General features: G+C 41.4%; 1 protein-coding gene across 1 annotated transcript in view; it reads right to left on the reverse strand.

Moving 5' to 3' along the window:
* The window catches only part of LOC125976184 (voltage-dependent R-type calcium channel subunit alpha-1E), a 52,171-nt gene that overhangs the window by 8,317 nt on the left and 30,414 nt on the right, over window positions 1-13,440 (reverse strand). Inside the window, exons 9-34 of the mRNA XM_049732173.1 lie at window positions 12,799-12,989; window positions 12,159-12,262; window positions 11,790-11,905; window positions 11,586-11,639; window positions 11,224-11,265; window positions 9,773-9,865; window positions 9,476-9,685; window positions 9,163-9,275; window positions 8,970-9,082; window positions 8,769-8,900; window positions 8,445-8,514; window positions 8,262-8,379; window positions 7,995-8,062; window positions 7,793-7,884; window positions 4,055-4,864; window positions 3,747-3,955; window positions 3,567-3,678; window positions 3,341-3,470; window positions 2,931-2,990; window positions 2,500-2,606; window positions 2,324-2,335; window positions 2,146-2,242; window positions 1,918-2,078; window positions 1,393-1,530; window positions 654-855; window positions 1-165 (exon numbers count right to left, since the gene is read on the reverse strand). Coding sequence (XP_049588130.1) covers window positions 1-165; window positions 654-855; window positions 1,393-1,530; window positions 1,918-2,078; window positions 2,146-2,242; window positions 2,324-2,335; window positions 2,500-2,606; window positions 2,931-2,990; window positions 3,341-3,470; window positions 3,567-3,678; window positions 3,747-3,955; window positions 4,055-4,864; window positions 7,793-7,884; window positions 7,995-8,062; window positions 8,262-8,379; window positions 8,445-8,514; window positions 8,769-8,900; window positions 8,970-9,082; window positions 9,163-9,275; window positions 9,476-9,685; window positions 9,773-9,865; window positions 11,224-11,265; window positions 11,586-11,639; window positions 11,790-11,905; window positions 12,159-12,262; window positions 12,799-12,989 — 3,719 coding nt within the window. The remainder of the gene's footprint in view (window positions 166-653; window positions 856-1,392; window positions 1,531-1,917; window positions 2,079-2,145; window positions 2,243-2,323; window positions 2,336-2,499; window positions 2,607-2,930; window positions 2,991-3,340; window positions 3,471-3,566; window positions 3,679-3,746; window positions 3,956-4,054; window positions 4,865-7,792; window positions 7,885-7,994; window positions 8,063-8,261; window positions 8,380-8,444; window positions 8,515-8,768; window positions 8,901-8,969; window positions 9,083-9,162; window positions 9,276-9,475; window positions 9,686-9,772; window positions 9,866-11,223; window positions 11,266-11,585; window positions 11,640-11,789; window positions 11,906-12,158; window positions 12,263-12,798; window positions 12,990-13,440) is intronic.

The following is a 13,440-nucleotide window of genomic DNA, read 5'->3' on the forward strand; positions in this document are numbered from 1 at the left end:
CTTCATCATGAGGACGATGGTGTTGAGAGCGATCATGGCCAGGACGGTGTACTCGAAAGACGGCGAGACCACAAAATGCCACAGGCGGTACTGGAAGGTGTGTCGGTTTTGAGGCATGTAACGGGTCAGCGGCTTGGCGCTGATGGTAAAGTCGATGCACGCCCTCTAAAGTGGAAAGGACAGGTGGGAAAAATTGCTGTTGATTTCCAAAAGCATGTATGGTGAGCAGAAAAAGTCTACACACCCCTGCTGTATTGACAGGTTTTGTGATATATATAAAAAAAATGACGCAGAGTTGCACAAATGTACACACCCTCAAAACTCAGATGTAGGTGTGTTCAGAATTAACCACATTCCAACTCATGTTAAAACATTTTTTTAAATTAAATACATTATTAATTATTTAAAATAAACTTTTAAAAGTTTCATTTATTTTTATTTATGTTTTTATTTATTAAAAAAAATCTCTACCAATTATGGGTGCACTAGTAAAGGACCACTATTGCTATTTTATTTTTGCTACATTTTTCAAAAGTCTGTCATTCCCTGCTTTCTAAATTGCCCACACCCACGTTTTTGTGTGCTGCTGTGCCAAATTACTTCTTTTCTCACACCCCGTGATGGATAAATAAAATATGTCAGCTTTCCCTCACCTCATTCTTTTCCAGGCTGCACTCCTCCATCATCTTATCTCCTTGCTCCTGGAAGGTGATAATGATGAGGGCCACAAAGATGTTGACAAAGAAGAAAGGAAAGACCACAAAGTAGATGACATAGAAGATGGACATCTCCATCCTGTTGCCGTGGCTGGGACCTCTATCTTCCTCGGTCACGTCCACGGAGTGCTGTAGGACCCTGCAGGACCACAATACGGCCCTTGTTATCATCAATATCAAATATAGACCTGATTAGTAAATCTTTCCATTTGTGAGTAAGATTAGTCATTCTTCACAGTGGATAAAGAATATACGCCTTTGAGTGTTGCAGTTTTGTATGTCTAGATGTGTTGCTCCACCGTTTGTCTTCAAATTCATTAGCTGTCGTTGGTGTTGACTTCACTGCCACCATATCAGAGCTCAAAAAATCAAATGAAATATCATAATTGGCACAAGTTGTATCTAAAAAGACTCAAGAATTCTGGTAACTGTATTAAATGTTGTATAATTTGCCAAAATGCCACAAGGTACTAATCTTCTCGTCAAAGTCATTCACCATTTAAATATCCCCCTGGCATTTGAAGAATATGATTTTAAATTATGAAATAAAACCATTAAATGACTATGGTTAATTTATAATCCCTGTCAGTAAAATATAGTCGAACCTTACGGCCAGATAAAATCTTTCTTAAATGACTTTTGTTCACCAAAATGTCTGGGACAGGCAGATACTTACTGCGGCCAACCTTCTCCGGTGGACACGGTGAAGAGAGTCAACAGAGCCCAGATGATGTTGTCATAGTGGAACTCGTGTCTTTTCCAGTCTCGTTTCTTCACCTCTTTCTTGTCCTTCCCGTAATCGATATAGTAACCTCTGTATGAGAGGATGGAAGAGTGAGAAAAGTATGCGGCGTTTGTATTGACAAATGAAAATCAGGAATAGGCAATGTTTATGTTTGCATGGGGATGCTAAGATGGATCACAAATAGTTGTCAATTTTTTTTTTTTTAAGTGGCCCGCAAGACAAATTTTGCATCGACTTTGTATCGTTACTAAAATTACAAATTGCTTGCTATTTTTATTACCATTTGTCTTTTTAAAATATTAGAACGGTTTATCAGTGTAGAGTGACATTCTCTTAAGAGATATAACTTGCTTTACTGAAGAACAGTAGAACTGAAGAACTGAAGCTTTAACGAGAACACGGAGCGGTTGGAAAAATGCAAAAGAGCAACAGAGTGAAGTGAGCGAGAGATATTACTGGCAGTCCTTCTCCGTGTCCTTGGAGCTGTCGTTGCAGTAGAAAAACTTCCCCTTGAAGAGCTGCACAGCAATGACGGCGAAGATGAACATGAACAGCTTGTACACAATCAAGATGTTGAAGACGTTTTTCAGCGACGTCACCACGCAGTCGAAAACGGCCTGCGGAAAGAATTCGAACCGTTTTTTGATTCGCTCAAACATTTCTGTAGAAAAACATCCTTCAGACCTTCAGTTTTGGAAGTCTCTTAATGGTCTTCAAGGGTCTGAGCACACGTAATACTCGGAGCGATTTGATTGTTTTGATGTCCCTTCCTTTGTTATTTCTGTTTCAAAAGACACAGCATCACATTTGATACAACTCATTCCTCCATAGTGGCTACGTTCTCAACCTGACAATTTCTTACCCCATCACATTGCTGCAGGCCGTCCCACAAGGTCACCATCCAAAGACAGAAGAGACAAGGAGAAGGTCACGCATATAAACAGTTAAGATATGCCGAGCACAGCAAAACGCGGCAGACGAGCACTTTTGATATGAATACGTTTCGACGCTCCGGCCGGAATTAATCATGCGACTGACGTGAGGGCGAAGGCCACCAGAGCTCCCACCACCACTATGAAGTCCAGGATGTTCCACAGGTCTCGGAAGTAGGAGCCGTCGTGGAGGAGTAGACCCTGGTCGATCATCTGAGGGACCAACAAGGATGTGACATTGCTCAAACGTAATTTTAGGAACACATTTTAGGAAAATAAACCGGGTATGTTCATTAATATGTACTGTCTCTTTTCAAATAAATAAAATAAATAATGATTTTTTAATATATTTGTTGTAAGCCTAAAGCGACTGAAAACATTTTATTCACTACATATTTTTTTAGAATAATCAATTGATTGGTTATCGGAAATATCGGAATTTGCCTTAAAAAAAAATCAGTCTGTAACCCAATATTTACATTTTAAACAGTGCCTCTCATACCAAAAGCATCAATTCTCATTTGCGTGGTGACTTACCTTAATAATCATCTCAAAGGTGAAGACGCCAGTGAACACATAATCAAAATAGCGCAGAACCTAAAACACACCGATCAAATAAATTGCCATTAAAAAATAAAAACTTGTGTCACTTCATTATTAAGGTGAAGCTCATTTCAAAACTCAGACTCTCATCTTCTGCTTTGATACGAAACAATCTCTTGCCAACCTAATCATCTTTTTAATCGTCTTTCCATTAGTTCTCAGTAGCTCCATTTTGTGAAACAACTTGAGAAAATGTACTTTTTCCTCATTTTTTCAGCTATTTGAACTGCTGTGCAGATCACAAGTACCCTTGGGATTATTAAATTGTACCTCAAGATAATGACTTAGATGACAAGGCATGAATTGGATTGTAAAATTGAATTGCCATGTATGACTTCACCAACCTTGTTCCAGTCCGACGTGGCGGACACGGGGTCCTCGGCGGCGAGCGCGATGCTACTTGCGGCGATGACCAGCAAGATGGACATTTCAAAGTACCTGAGGTTCACCACGTAGTGACACGCTCGACGCACCCTGGATGAAGTTTTATTTTCTCATCTATTTTGATCAGGGTTCTGATAATCGTGTTGCAATGGAGAAAAAAAAAAACTGTTGAGCACGAGAGCTTACGGGTTGTCTGGTTTGAAGATGAACATGCTGTCAGGCGTCACATTGTTGACTGGTTTGACGTCTTCAGCTGCCTCCTTCTCAGACTTGGAGGCTTCGGGCTCTTTGCTGTTAACTACAAAAGAGGGGAAATGACAGTCAAGTCAATCAAACCTAAAACCGTTTAGATCATCTACCAGTTACCAGTGATCGTGGAGAGCTCCATAGATGCCTCCATATCAGGCATTTCCACGATCACGCTGGAGCTGAGTTGAGATTTATCCAAGTCTTCTTGGTTGCTTTCTTCTAAAGCAAGCGGACACACTTCTCCCTGAGGGAGATCAGCTTGCTTTTGGACACCTGGTTTGTTGTCCTGCTGGTCGATGTTCACTTGCTCATTTTCGTCACCACGCCTGAACACCCCCCCCCAGAAACTGTCAGATACACCCCACTAAAAAAATATAACAAATACCTTTTTTCCAACCAAGATTATGTATGCTATCTGATCTCACCTGGTCTCCTCAGAAGTGGATTCCTCTCTCTTCTCACTCTCCACTTCCTTCTCCTCAACTTTGGTTGGAAGCCTGTTCCTCTCTCTGCTGACCGAACGACTTCCTTTCCGGGGAGAAGATCCCCGACTCTTGGCGCCGTTCTGCCGACTACGCAAGGCCTTGCCGCTCCTGATCCCGCCGCCATCGCCGTTGTCCGGCGGTCTGAACTTCTTCACGGCTCTGTGCTGACGATCGCCGTTCAACCTGGGGCTCCTTCGCTTGTGAGTCTCGTCGACGTCGAGGTTGAGCGCTGGTATGGAATCAGGAGGATTCTCCGGAGTGATACTCAAGGGGTCCGATATCTCGGGAGGCGGCGCCGAGACAGGAGGTTCCGAGGGAACAGCTTCGGAAGGCATCTCTGTGGAAGTCTGGTTCTGGGGATTTGCAAGGGGGTCCTCCAGGCACCCCACTCCCCCTGGTGGAGTACTCTGTATCGCCTTACGGTGCAGGGACTGCGGCCGCCCGAGTTGGGACTGGCCCGGGGAGGCGGCCGGTCCGTCTTTCTCCTCACTGGGGCCGCTGAACAAAATCTCCCGGCTGGACATCTGGCGATGCCTCCGCAGCTGGCTGGTCCTCTGCTCCCACACGGACATGGTCATCCTCTTTCTCCTCTCTCGCCTGGACATGAAAGAGTTAGACGAGTTGAGTGGTGGGAGAGGCCGGCCGTCCCTGAGGCTGCCCTGCGCCTCCTCCAGGGAGCGGGAGTAGATGGCCCGGCTGCGGTGGATGGCTCTTTTTCTGTACAGGTACGGCCGCCTCCTACGGCTTCCTCTGTGGACAGAAGGAGAACACACGAATTTATCACACTGAGTAGCAAGTTTTAGAAAAGAAGCAAAATTCAAAATGGCAGATTTAAGTTTTCACTGTTTTTGTTACTGATCCAGTAATTCTGTTTGCGTTTACAGTGTCTAAAGTCAAACAGTTTTGGAGTCGTACAAATCCCAAATCGGAATGATGTCATAAGAAATAGATGAGTGTGTTTTTTTTTTTTTTTTTAATCTGGGCTACGAATATATAAATTCCACAAAACATTGACATTATAGGTGCACAAAAAATTTTTTGCAACAGTAAAAAAAGTTCTTTGGAAATAATAAAAACAAGAATTGTACATTAGTGAGTCCGCCGGTGCTGAATTGCAAATAAGCAGTTGTCCACTGTATTAAAATTTCGATATTCTCGTCAGATATAATTCATAATCACCCACAAAAAAAAAAATCATCCAATATTTTATTGTTTTTACTGCATTCACACATTTTGAGCAGCATTCCAGAATGGGTCGTGTTCGACTTCAAGAATTTCCTCCGAATTTTATCAATATGACAAATGATGAAAACTGACGTGCATAGCAGATGCTGTAATCGAATGCCTAAAGTAGTAACAGCAAGCCGTTTAATTCCAAAACAAGATACATTTTCCAAGTGAGAATTGCTGTGTGTGCTTTCAACAGAAAGAGTGAAATGTAGAAGTGAGTCAGAGGCACGAAAAGAACAAAATATGTCATCCGGAGCATGAAGACAATGAGGCCGGTGTGAAATTCGAGCAAGTGTGAGTGAGACATTCAGAGAGCAGTACGTGTTACTTACTGGAGCGTGGACTCTTGTGCGGTCCGTGTTATCAATGGTTGAAAACAAGACATTAGTGCTTTGGTGAGCAGAGACAAAACAGGCTCGTGAGAGACACACAGCAAAAAAATTTTTTAAAAAATGCTCATCCTCAGAAAATGAAGAATTTGGAGTCAATAACACTTCCGGAAACCGCATAAAATGGCTGCTACGTGTGTTAATAAAATAAAATAATGTCTTTGTGTGTTGGCGAAGCAGCATGTGGTTTAAAAAAATAAAATAAAATTGTGATCATGAGGCGACATTGTTCAGTGTAATTATGACAGCAGCTGCCGTGTTAATCAAAATAATTGCTCCTATTTCTACCAGTATTGAATGAGTCCTAATTCGAGTAACATTAAAAATATTGCCACAATAGCTGCTAATAAAATACTTGGTTGATATTTCTGATTGAGAATATATTTCAGGATTTTTGGGGCTGGTTGGTAAATAATGTCAGTTCTTACAACCTGGAGAAATTCCCCTCAAAATAAAATATTTTTGATGTGTGTCTCCACTGGAGCCAGGAGACAAACAAGATGGCCGTCGTATCTGGTCAATTAGAAAACATTCATAAACATTGAGAGCAAAACAATGATCAGAGGGCATTTTTACACAAAAACGACAAGAACAACACAGAGATGGGTTTGTGCAGCAAACACAGCAAACGTGTATTGTGTTTGAAAGGTTTTGCCACAAAGCATCTGGATGCATTTATCGTCGTGACCACCACCTCCAAGCATAGACGAGGTCATGCTTGGCCAACCTATTGCGTAAATTAAGGCAGAAACACGAAATTCCCCAGAAGGTGCACGCCGGGGGAGCAATTCAAAGTCGGACAAGATCTCAGCAAGAGTGTCGCAATTTACGATTTTCTTCCAATTATCATGCCAACCAAACACATGCAGAGAATTTATCTTCAGTCTCCATCCGACATGCCGCAATGTTTTTATCGCTTGCCCGCCATACAAGTTGCTTCAAGGTCAGCAGTGCAGCGGCTACCGAAATGAGATAAAGTTCAGAGCCTCCTGCATGCATACAGATATCGGCGTATTGCCGTGTTCTCTCTCTCCGGGTTGTGACGAGCATCTGTCACGCTAGCTCAGCTCAGACTAACACGCATTTCTTCTTTTACAGCCTGTGCTATTTTCCTTTGAGTGAAAATAAAAGCGAAATGGAAAACAAGTCTTTCACATGCCCGTTCCACAAACGTATTTCTCGTGCATATGGTGTAAAAAAAAAAAAAAAATTCAGGCTCAATTCTTCCATGCACATGCACATTCATCACTGCACGATTTGAAAATCTGCAGAACATGAAAAGTCTACACACCCTTGTTGAAACACGAGAATTTTTGGGATATCCACAAATAAAACCAAGATAAATCATTAAAAACCTATTTCCACTATCAATATGCCCTATAAGCTGTGGTTGCAAAATTGTACACACCCTCTTACAGCTGGGATGTTCAGAAATAAGCATTTAAAGTGCCCTAAGATGAACCCAATTAAATTACATGATATTCTTTTGGTGATGGGCAGTGGCCAAAAGGTTCAACTTTAAGTTTTATCGGCCGTGACACATTCTCCCATTTGTTTTTGGATGATGTTGTTATACTCCAATTAAACTCAGATTGAACCAAACTTAAAAGATTTATACCACCATAATGAATTAAAAACAAATCAACTCAAGTGTGATTAAATTGTAAATTTTCAACTTTAATTTATCGTACAAATGAAACGGGGTCCAGTTTAATGGTGGTTCATTTTCACGCAAAATTATGCCTGCGCGCACTTTATTTACCTCGCATTACCTAAGACTCATCTCTAGCAACAATATCGCTGACTAAACACTTTCCGCTGAACACAACAAGCGCACTTTTTTTATGACATCACTATTATGAATATCCAAGTGAGATTCAATGCCAACAAATCTGTACGAGACCTTCGAGGCTCAACCCTCCATCCACTCATCAAACTAGTCACTTGTGTGGGTTAAGTTCAATACGGACGCTTACTGCAGCGGGGGAGGCGGTGGAGAAGAAGATGAAGAGAGAGACAGAAGGAAGCGATGTGGAGGTCAGGCAGAAGGAGGACTTACTCTGAAGACATGAAGGAGGAGAGTGGGCCGACCTCCTTTGCCTTCTGGAGGGCATGCTTCTGGTTGAAAGCAGCTTCGGCTTCTTCCTCATCCTAAAAGCGAATACAATTATTTTTTAGTTTCTAGCAGCAAATCCAAGTGATGACATTTGATATGCAATTATCTTGAGGACGCTCTTTTTTTTTAATTTATCTGGCTGTACCTTTGTGAGCTCTTGCGCGTTAGCCAAGTTGTCCACAGCAATGGCCAAGAAGACATTCAGCAGAGTGTCTGGTCAAAATTAAATGAAGGACAACAACAACAATACAAACACTGTTTTGTTGGATTTTCATTCCAGTCCCATAGCAGCGGAGAAGTGAGTGAATTGGCACTGAGATAACAAAAACATGGAACCACAAACTGCTTCAATAATCAAACACTGCTGGAAACCTGAGCTCGATGGAGGAAGAATAACAAAGGAGGAGGATACAATTCCCAAACAAGGTGAGGACGATAAAGTATATTGAAGACCACATGCCGGACTTGACTCCCCCCTGAGAGCGAATACCGTTGTACATCACCTCATTCCAATCCTCGCCAGTCAGGATCTAACACAAACATTTACTGATGGTAACGGGTCTTTATAAATTTAGCAAGGCGTTGACGAGCAGACCTGAAAGACGGTCATGATGGCGGCGGGAAAGGTATCAAAGTTTGTGGGGGTGTAGTCTTCAAAGATGAACCTGAGGGGACCCAGAACATTTCGACAAAGTTAGTCTTTAAAGAGCAGATTGGAGAATTTATTGACATATTGAGAATAACTTTGGAGGCTATAAAATATAACTACGCTAGTCCAAAGGGAGATATTGAGCCTATTCTAAATAAAGAATTTTACGCGAAACTATTAAAGCACCATTAGGCTGTTGTTTACCTTTTAAAACAATCCTGACATTAAAACTCAAATCACTGACTTTGACCCAGGAAAAAAAATTGTTACCTGCCGCCGAAGAGTTGCATTCCCAGAAGAGCAAAGACGACAATGAAGAGGAAAAGGAGGAAAATGAGGGAGATGATGGACTTCATGGAATTCATCAGTGACACTACCAGGTTCCTCAGAGATGCCCAGTACCTTCATAAAATGAAGTAGGAATGATTTTTTTTTTTTTGGCAACAGCCAATTAAGAAAAAAAGGACAAACTTTGTGATTTTGAAGATCCTTAATAGACGAAGAGCACGTAGGACGCTGATCCCAAAAGAAGTGCCCGGTCTGAAGACACCCCAAAGCACTTCAAAAATGCTGCCAACAATCACCTGTGGATGTAGAAAGACAGGAAATGAAGATTTTTGTAGAAGAAGAGTTGGAATTGAGAAGAAGGAGACGGCGTGCTCACGCTGCAGTCGAAGCAGTTGAAAGAAGAGTGGAAGTAGAGGCGGGGGCCCAGGCTGTACATCTTCAGGAACATCTCAGTCAGGAACAGAGCAAGGAACAAGAACTCGGCATAGTCTAGACCAGCGACAGACAGACCCGAATTAGCAGATTGAATAAAAATAATAAAAATAAAACCAATAAAATAATGAAAATAATAAAATAGAAATAATAAAAATAGTAAAATATTAAAAATATTAAAAATATTAAAAATATTAAAAATATTAAAAATAATAAAATAATAATGTGCGGCCCACCCCACAGAAAGCCTGACTCACACAGAAAATTAGACAGCCAGAGTGGTTGATTGTGGTGAACGATAGCCACACATAACGTGTTGAGCGCCACCAGGCCCAGAACCGTCCAGTAGAAGGTCTGTGTCTTCACCACATGGCGGATGGAGATGCGTAGGAGGCGTTCCTTGCGGCGGAAATAAACAGTGGGACCTCGCCTGCCTCTCCGGAAACTCTCTCTGCTCATGGGGATGCCTTTAGTGGTAAGGAGAAAGAAGCGGAGGTGTCCTGCTGCTTGGCTGAAGATGGTCACGTGACAAAAGCGGTGAGACGTCCACTCACCCGCTGAGGGAACGTCGCCATATTGTTCCTCTCCTGGACCCCGATGGGGGGACTCCATGCCTCTCTTTTTAATCGTGGTGGCTCTCTTTAGCACTTCACAAAGAGCAGTATCAACACAACAAACAGATCAGTATGTGCAGATATTCGATACTACTAGTAGTCACCGATACTAACCACCGATACCACTAGGACTTTTGATACATAAAATTTCCCCAAAAAATATTTTTAAAAAGACCTCGTATCCCAATATAGAAAAAAACAAATTTTCTATTCTAATTAATCATTTAAAACCAGTAGGCCCTCTTTATTTGAATAGATGTAGCTACCAAATAATGATAATGATAATCATATTGCTAAAATAATTATCAATAGGCAAAAAATCATCTTTAACACCTTCATGCAAAACAAAGCAAGTATATCCAACCCAACCACAAACACAATGCGCCATTAAGGAACGCTATAACACGCGACACGCTAATGTCACGTCGTTTTAGCAGAACGACAAAAGTTTATTGAAGCTCATTTGCATTGCACTCGAAGGAGAGCAAAACATCCTTTAATGTTCACTTAATGAACCAAACAGCCAAATGCCATTTGATCTCTCTCATAGCAAACCATGCTCAGAGGCAGTTTGGCGGGGCATGCAAATACGTATTTTAGTCATTGCATTTATAATTGGCAATCGGAAAAATTTGAATGAAAAGGTGACTGATTATTTTGTTATTTATTTTCGAATCTAACGTAAAAAAACAATGAAAATTGCTTGATTTTTCACATTTTCTGTATACAGTTTCGACGATAAAGGCCTTCTAAGAAAAAAAATTAAAAATTATAAAATGCACTTGAAAGCCATGTTCTAAACAATACCAAATTCTCCATGTTAATGTTGCTAGATTTGAACATACAAAACAAGTCAGTCTTTCATTTTCCCATTGTCAACCAAAAATATAAAGAACGAATGATACCCAAACTCATGCACTTGTTTGAAGACACATTCTCATTCAGTTTCACCGAAAGTCGACGGGTTTTCCCGAGTGAGTGTGATATGACCTTTCAGTGTTCATCCTTATTTCAATCTGTCCTGATGCCCCCGCCCCCAATTCCTTCCTTTAAGCTCAATATTTGCTTAGGGACTTTTTTTAATAAGCCGCTAATCAAAGGCAGGAACACACTGTTTGCTAAAGGTGTGAAACACACACACACACACACAATCGCCATGCAGCAGCTTCTGCATTCCGCTTATGTGTTCCAGACTGTTGGTTGTCAAGGCAACAGCAGAGCACCGCCTAAGCTTTACAATCAGAGCAATTGCATTCATTGTCATGATAGCAGCTGGTCCCAGCATCTAACAACGCAACAAAAGTTCATCCCATGAGTGTGTGCGCGCGCATGTGGCAAATGGCGTGGTGAAGTTGAAGAGGCAGCGAGCAGATGAGAGGAGGGGTGCTCACCATAGGCGCCGCCTGTGCTCCACTCAGGGAGCCTCCTGAGAGCTGCCAATCAATCAACATTTAATAAAAGTCCTGCTGCTTCAGTGAAGAGGAAAGGTCACAGTCATGAGAGCGGGAACTCGGCTTCCCATTGGCTAATGTGTCATGATGAGCGTTAATTTGGTGGTCTTGGGGTTTTGGTTAAATAAATTAAATAGTAAATAATAAATGTTATTCTGTGCGGAGTCACTGCAGTTTTTCATATTTTTACTTCTACCGGAAAAATAATAGCGCGACTGAATAATTTGACACCTTCCGATTAAAAAGCCCGCAGTGTCAGCAAAGACAGATCATAAAGAAAAAGGGCAACAATGCTGACTCACCATCAAGGGCGGAGGGTCCCGGATTTTTATTTTCCTCGGCAAGCATGACCTCCTCTGGAAAACAAGAAGCACAAATGAACATCAGATAACATCGTACCTGCTGCTTTCTAATCTTGTTGGAATGGCTTCATTTGGCTCTAGTGCAGCAATAAACCCTCGTCAAACTTCTTTATCTTTGCGATATGAAGCCGAGAGCAACGCCACCTGCTCTGTCGATCCAGGCCCGGTAACCGTTGAGCTCCCGTTCGATTTGCTGCTGGCGTCTCAATTTCATGAAGGCCCTGCGGTTCTCCACCCGCTCTCTCTCTTTGGCAAACTCACTGCAGGGGTCAAAGCACACAATTTGGCTCGGGGAGAACTTAGATCATTTTTTGACAACCTACAATTCTGCTGACTATTCTTGCTGCTGATCACATTTACTTCTTCATCTATTCCATGTACAGTCTACCATTAACATCGACGTATAAAGTATTTATTATTCATGTACGATTCCCTTTGAGATCAGTTCCATTGCCTGGGATTGTAAATATATGCATGAAGGAATATACCACCTATAATAAAATGTAAACATACCCAGAGAGGACTCCAAGCACCAAGTTCAAGACAAAGAAGGAGCCGATGATTATGAGCGGGATGAAGTAAAGCCAGTTCCAGTTGGGACCCAAGGCATCGTCGGCCTGAGGCGTAAACACACATCAGACCGCAAACATCGTTTACATTCAGACGGCTGCTTTCTCTCTTTTATTGATGTATAATCAGATCCACTACATTAGCAAAACATCAGCAGGTTTTATTGAGGGATCCCAGATGAAAAATATGATATAATTTGTAATTATATTTATATATTATAATATTGTAATATAATATATAAATATTTATTTTGAGTATTGTTGATGTCTAATTGAAAAAATAGGAAATCATTTTCTTATTTAATCGCCCTAAAAAAATGCATTCTGGGATACTGGACAGTGTCATAACCGGTTGTTCTGTGATTAATTACAGCATCCTGCAGGAGGTTTTGCTCAGGTCAGGGAATCGATAAAAATGTCAAACTGGAGTTGACATGACACTTTGCAGATTTAACTGCCCGGGTAGAGGCATAGAGATGTGATGAGAGCGCTTGCACGCAGCATCGCTTCCTGTCAAACTTTTTAAGTGGGGAAATAACTTATGGCAGACGCTTCAATCCCGTGGAGTCAAAGAATAATCTTACATTGTAGAGCACAGTGGTCCATCCCTCCATGGTGATGCACTGGAAGACGGTGAGAACAGCAAACAGGATGTTGTCAAACTGCGTGATGCCGTCGTTGGGGCCAATCCACGTGTCGCTGCAGGTGTATTTGGCCGGACAGTGCCGCACGCCGCACGGGAAGTCAAACTCAGAGGAGTCCACCGTCTCGTTTTCTGCAAGTGTTCAAGGTGCAGAGACCAAAAATAAATAAATAAATGCAGACTGTTCATTTATCTTGATATACTGGAGTGGATTTAAAAAGTCTACACACCCCTGTTGAAATGCCATGTCAACAAAATGAGACAGCGGTAACCTTTTTTTTTTTTTTTTTCTTTGGAACTATTTGTAATTCCCTCCACAGGTAGGTTGAGGTCAATTTCGATCGCATAAGATGTCAAATTCATTTTTTTTCGCGGGCCGCATTATAGTCATAGCTTCTTTCGGAGGGCCATTATGACTGTCAACCCAAATAAATGTATGAGTACCTCATATTATATACCGTAAAAGCTACAAAACAAACTGACAAATAACTATATAATAAATATTTTAAAAAAACAGATATTATTAAAAGTGAAGACAATTTGCAATTCTAGTAAAGACACACAAATTTAATACACCATTTGT

Source organism: Syngnathus scovelli, chromosome 10 (genome assembly GCF_024217435.2).
Source record: "Syngnathus scovelli strain Florida chromosome 10, RoL_Ssco_1.2, whole genome shotgun sequence".
Lineage (NCBI taxonomy): Eukaryota > Metazoa > Chordata > Actinopteri > Syngnathiformes > Syngnathidae > Syngnathus > Syngnathus scovelli.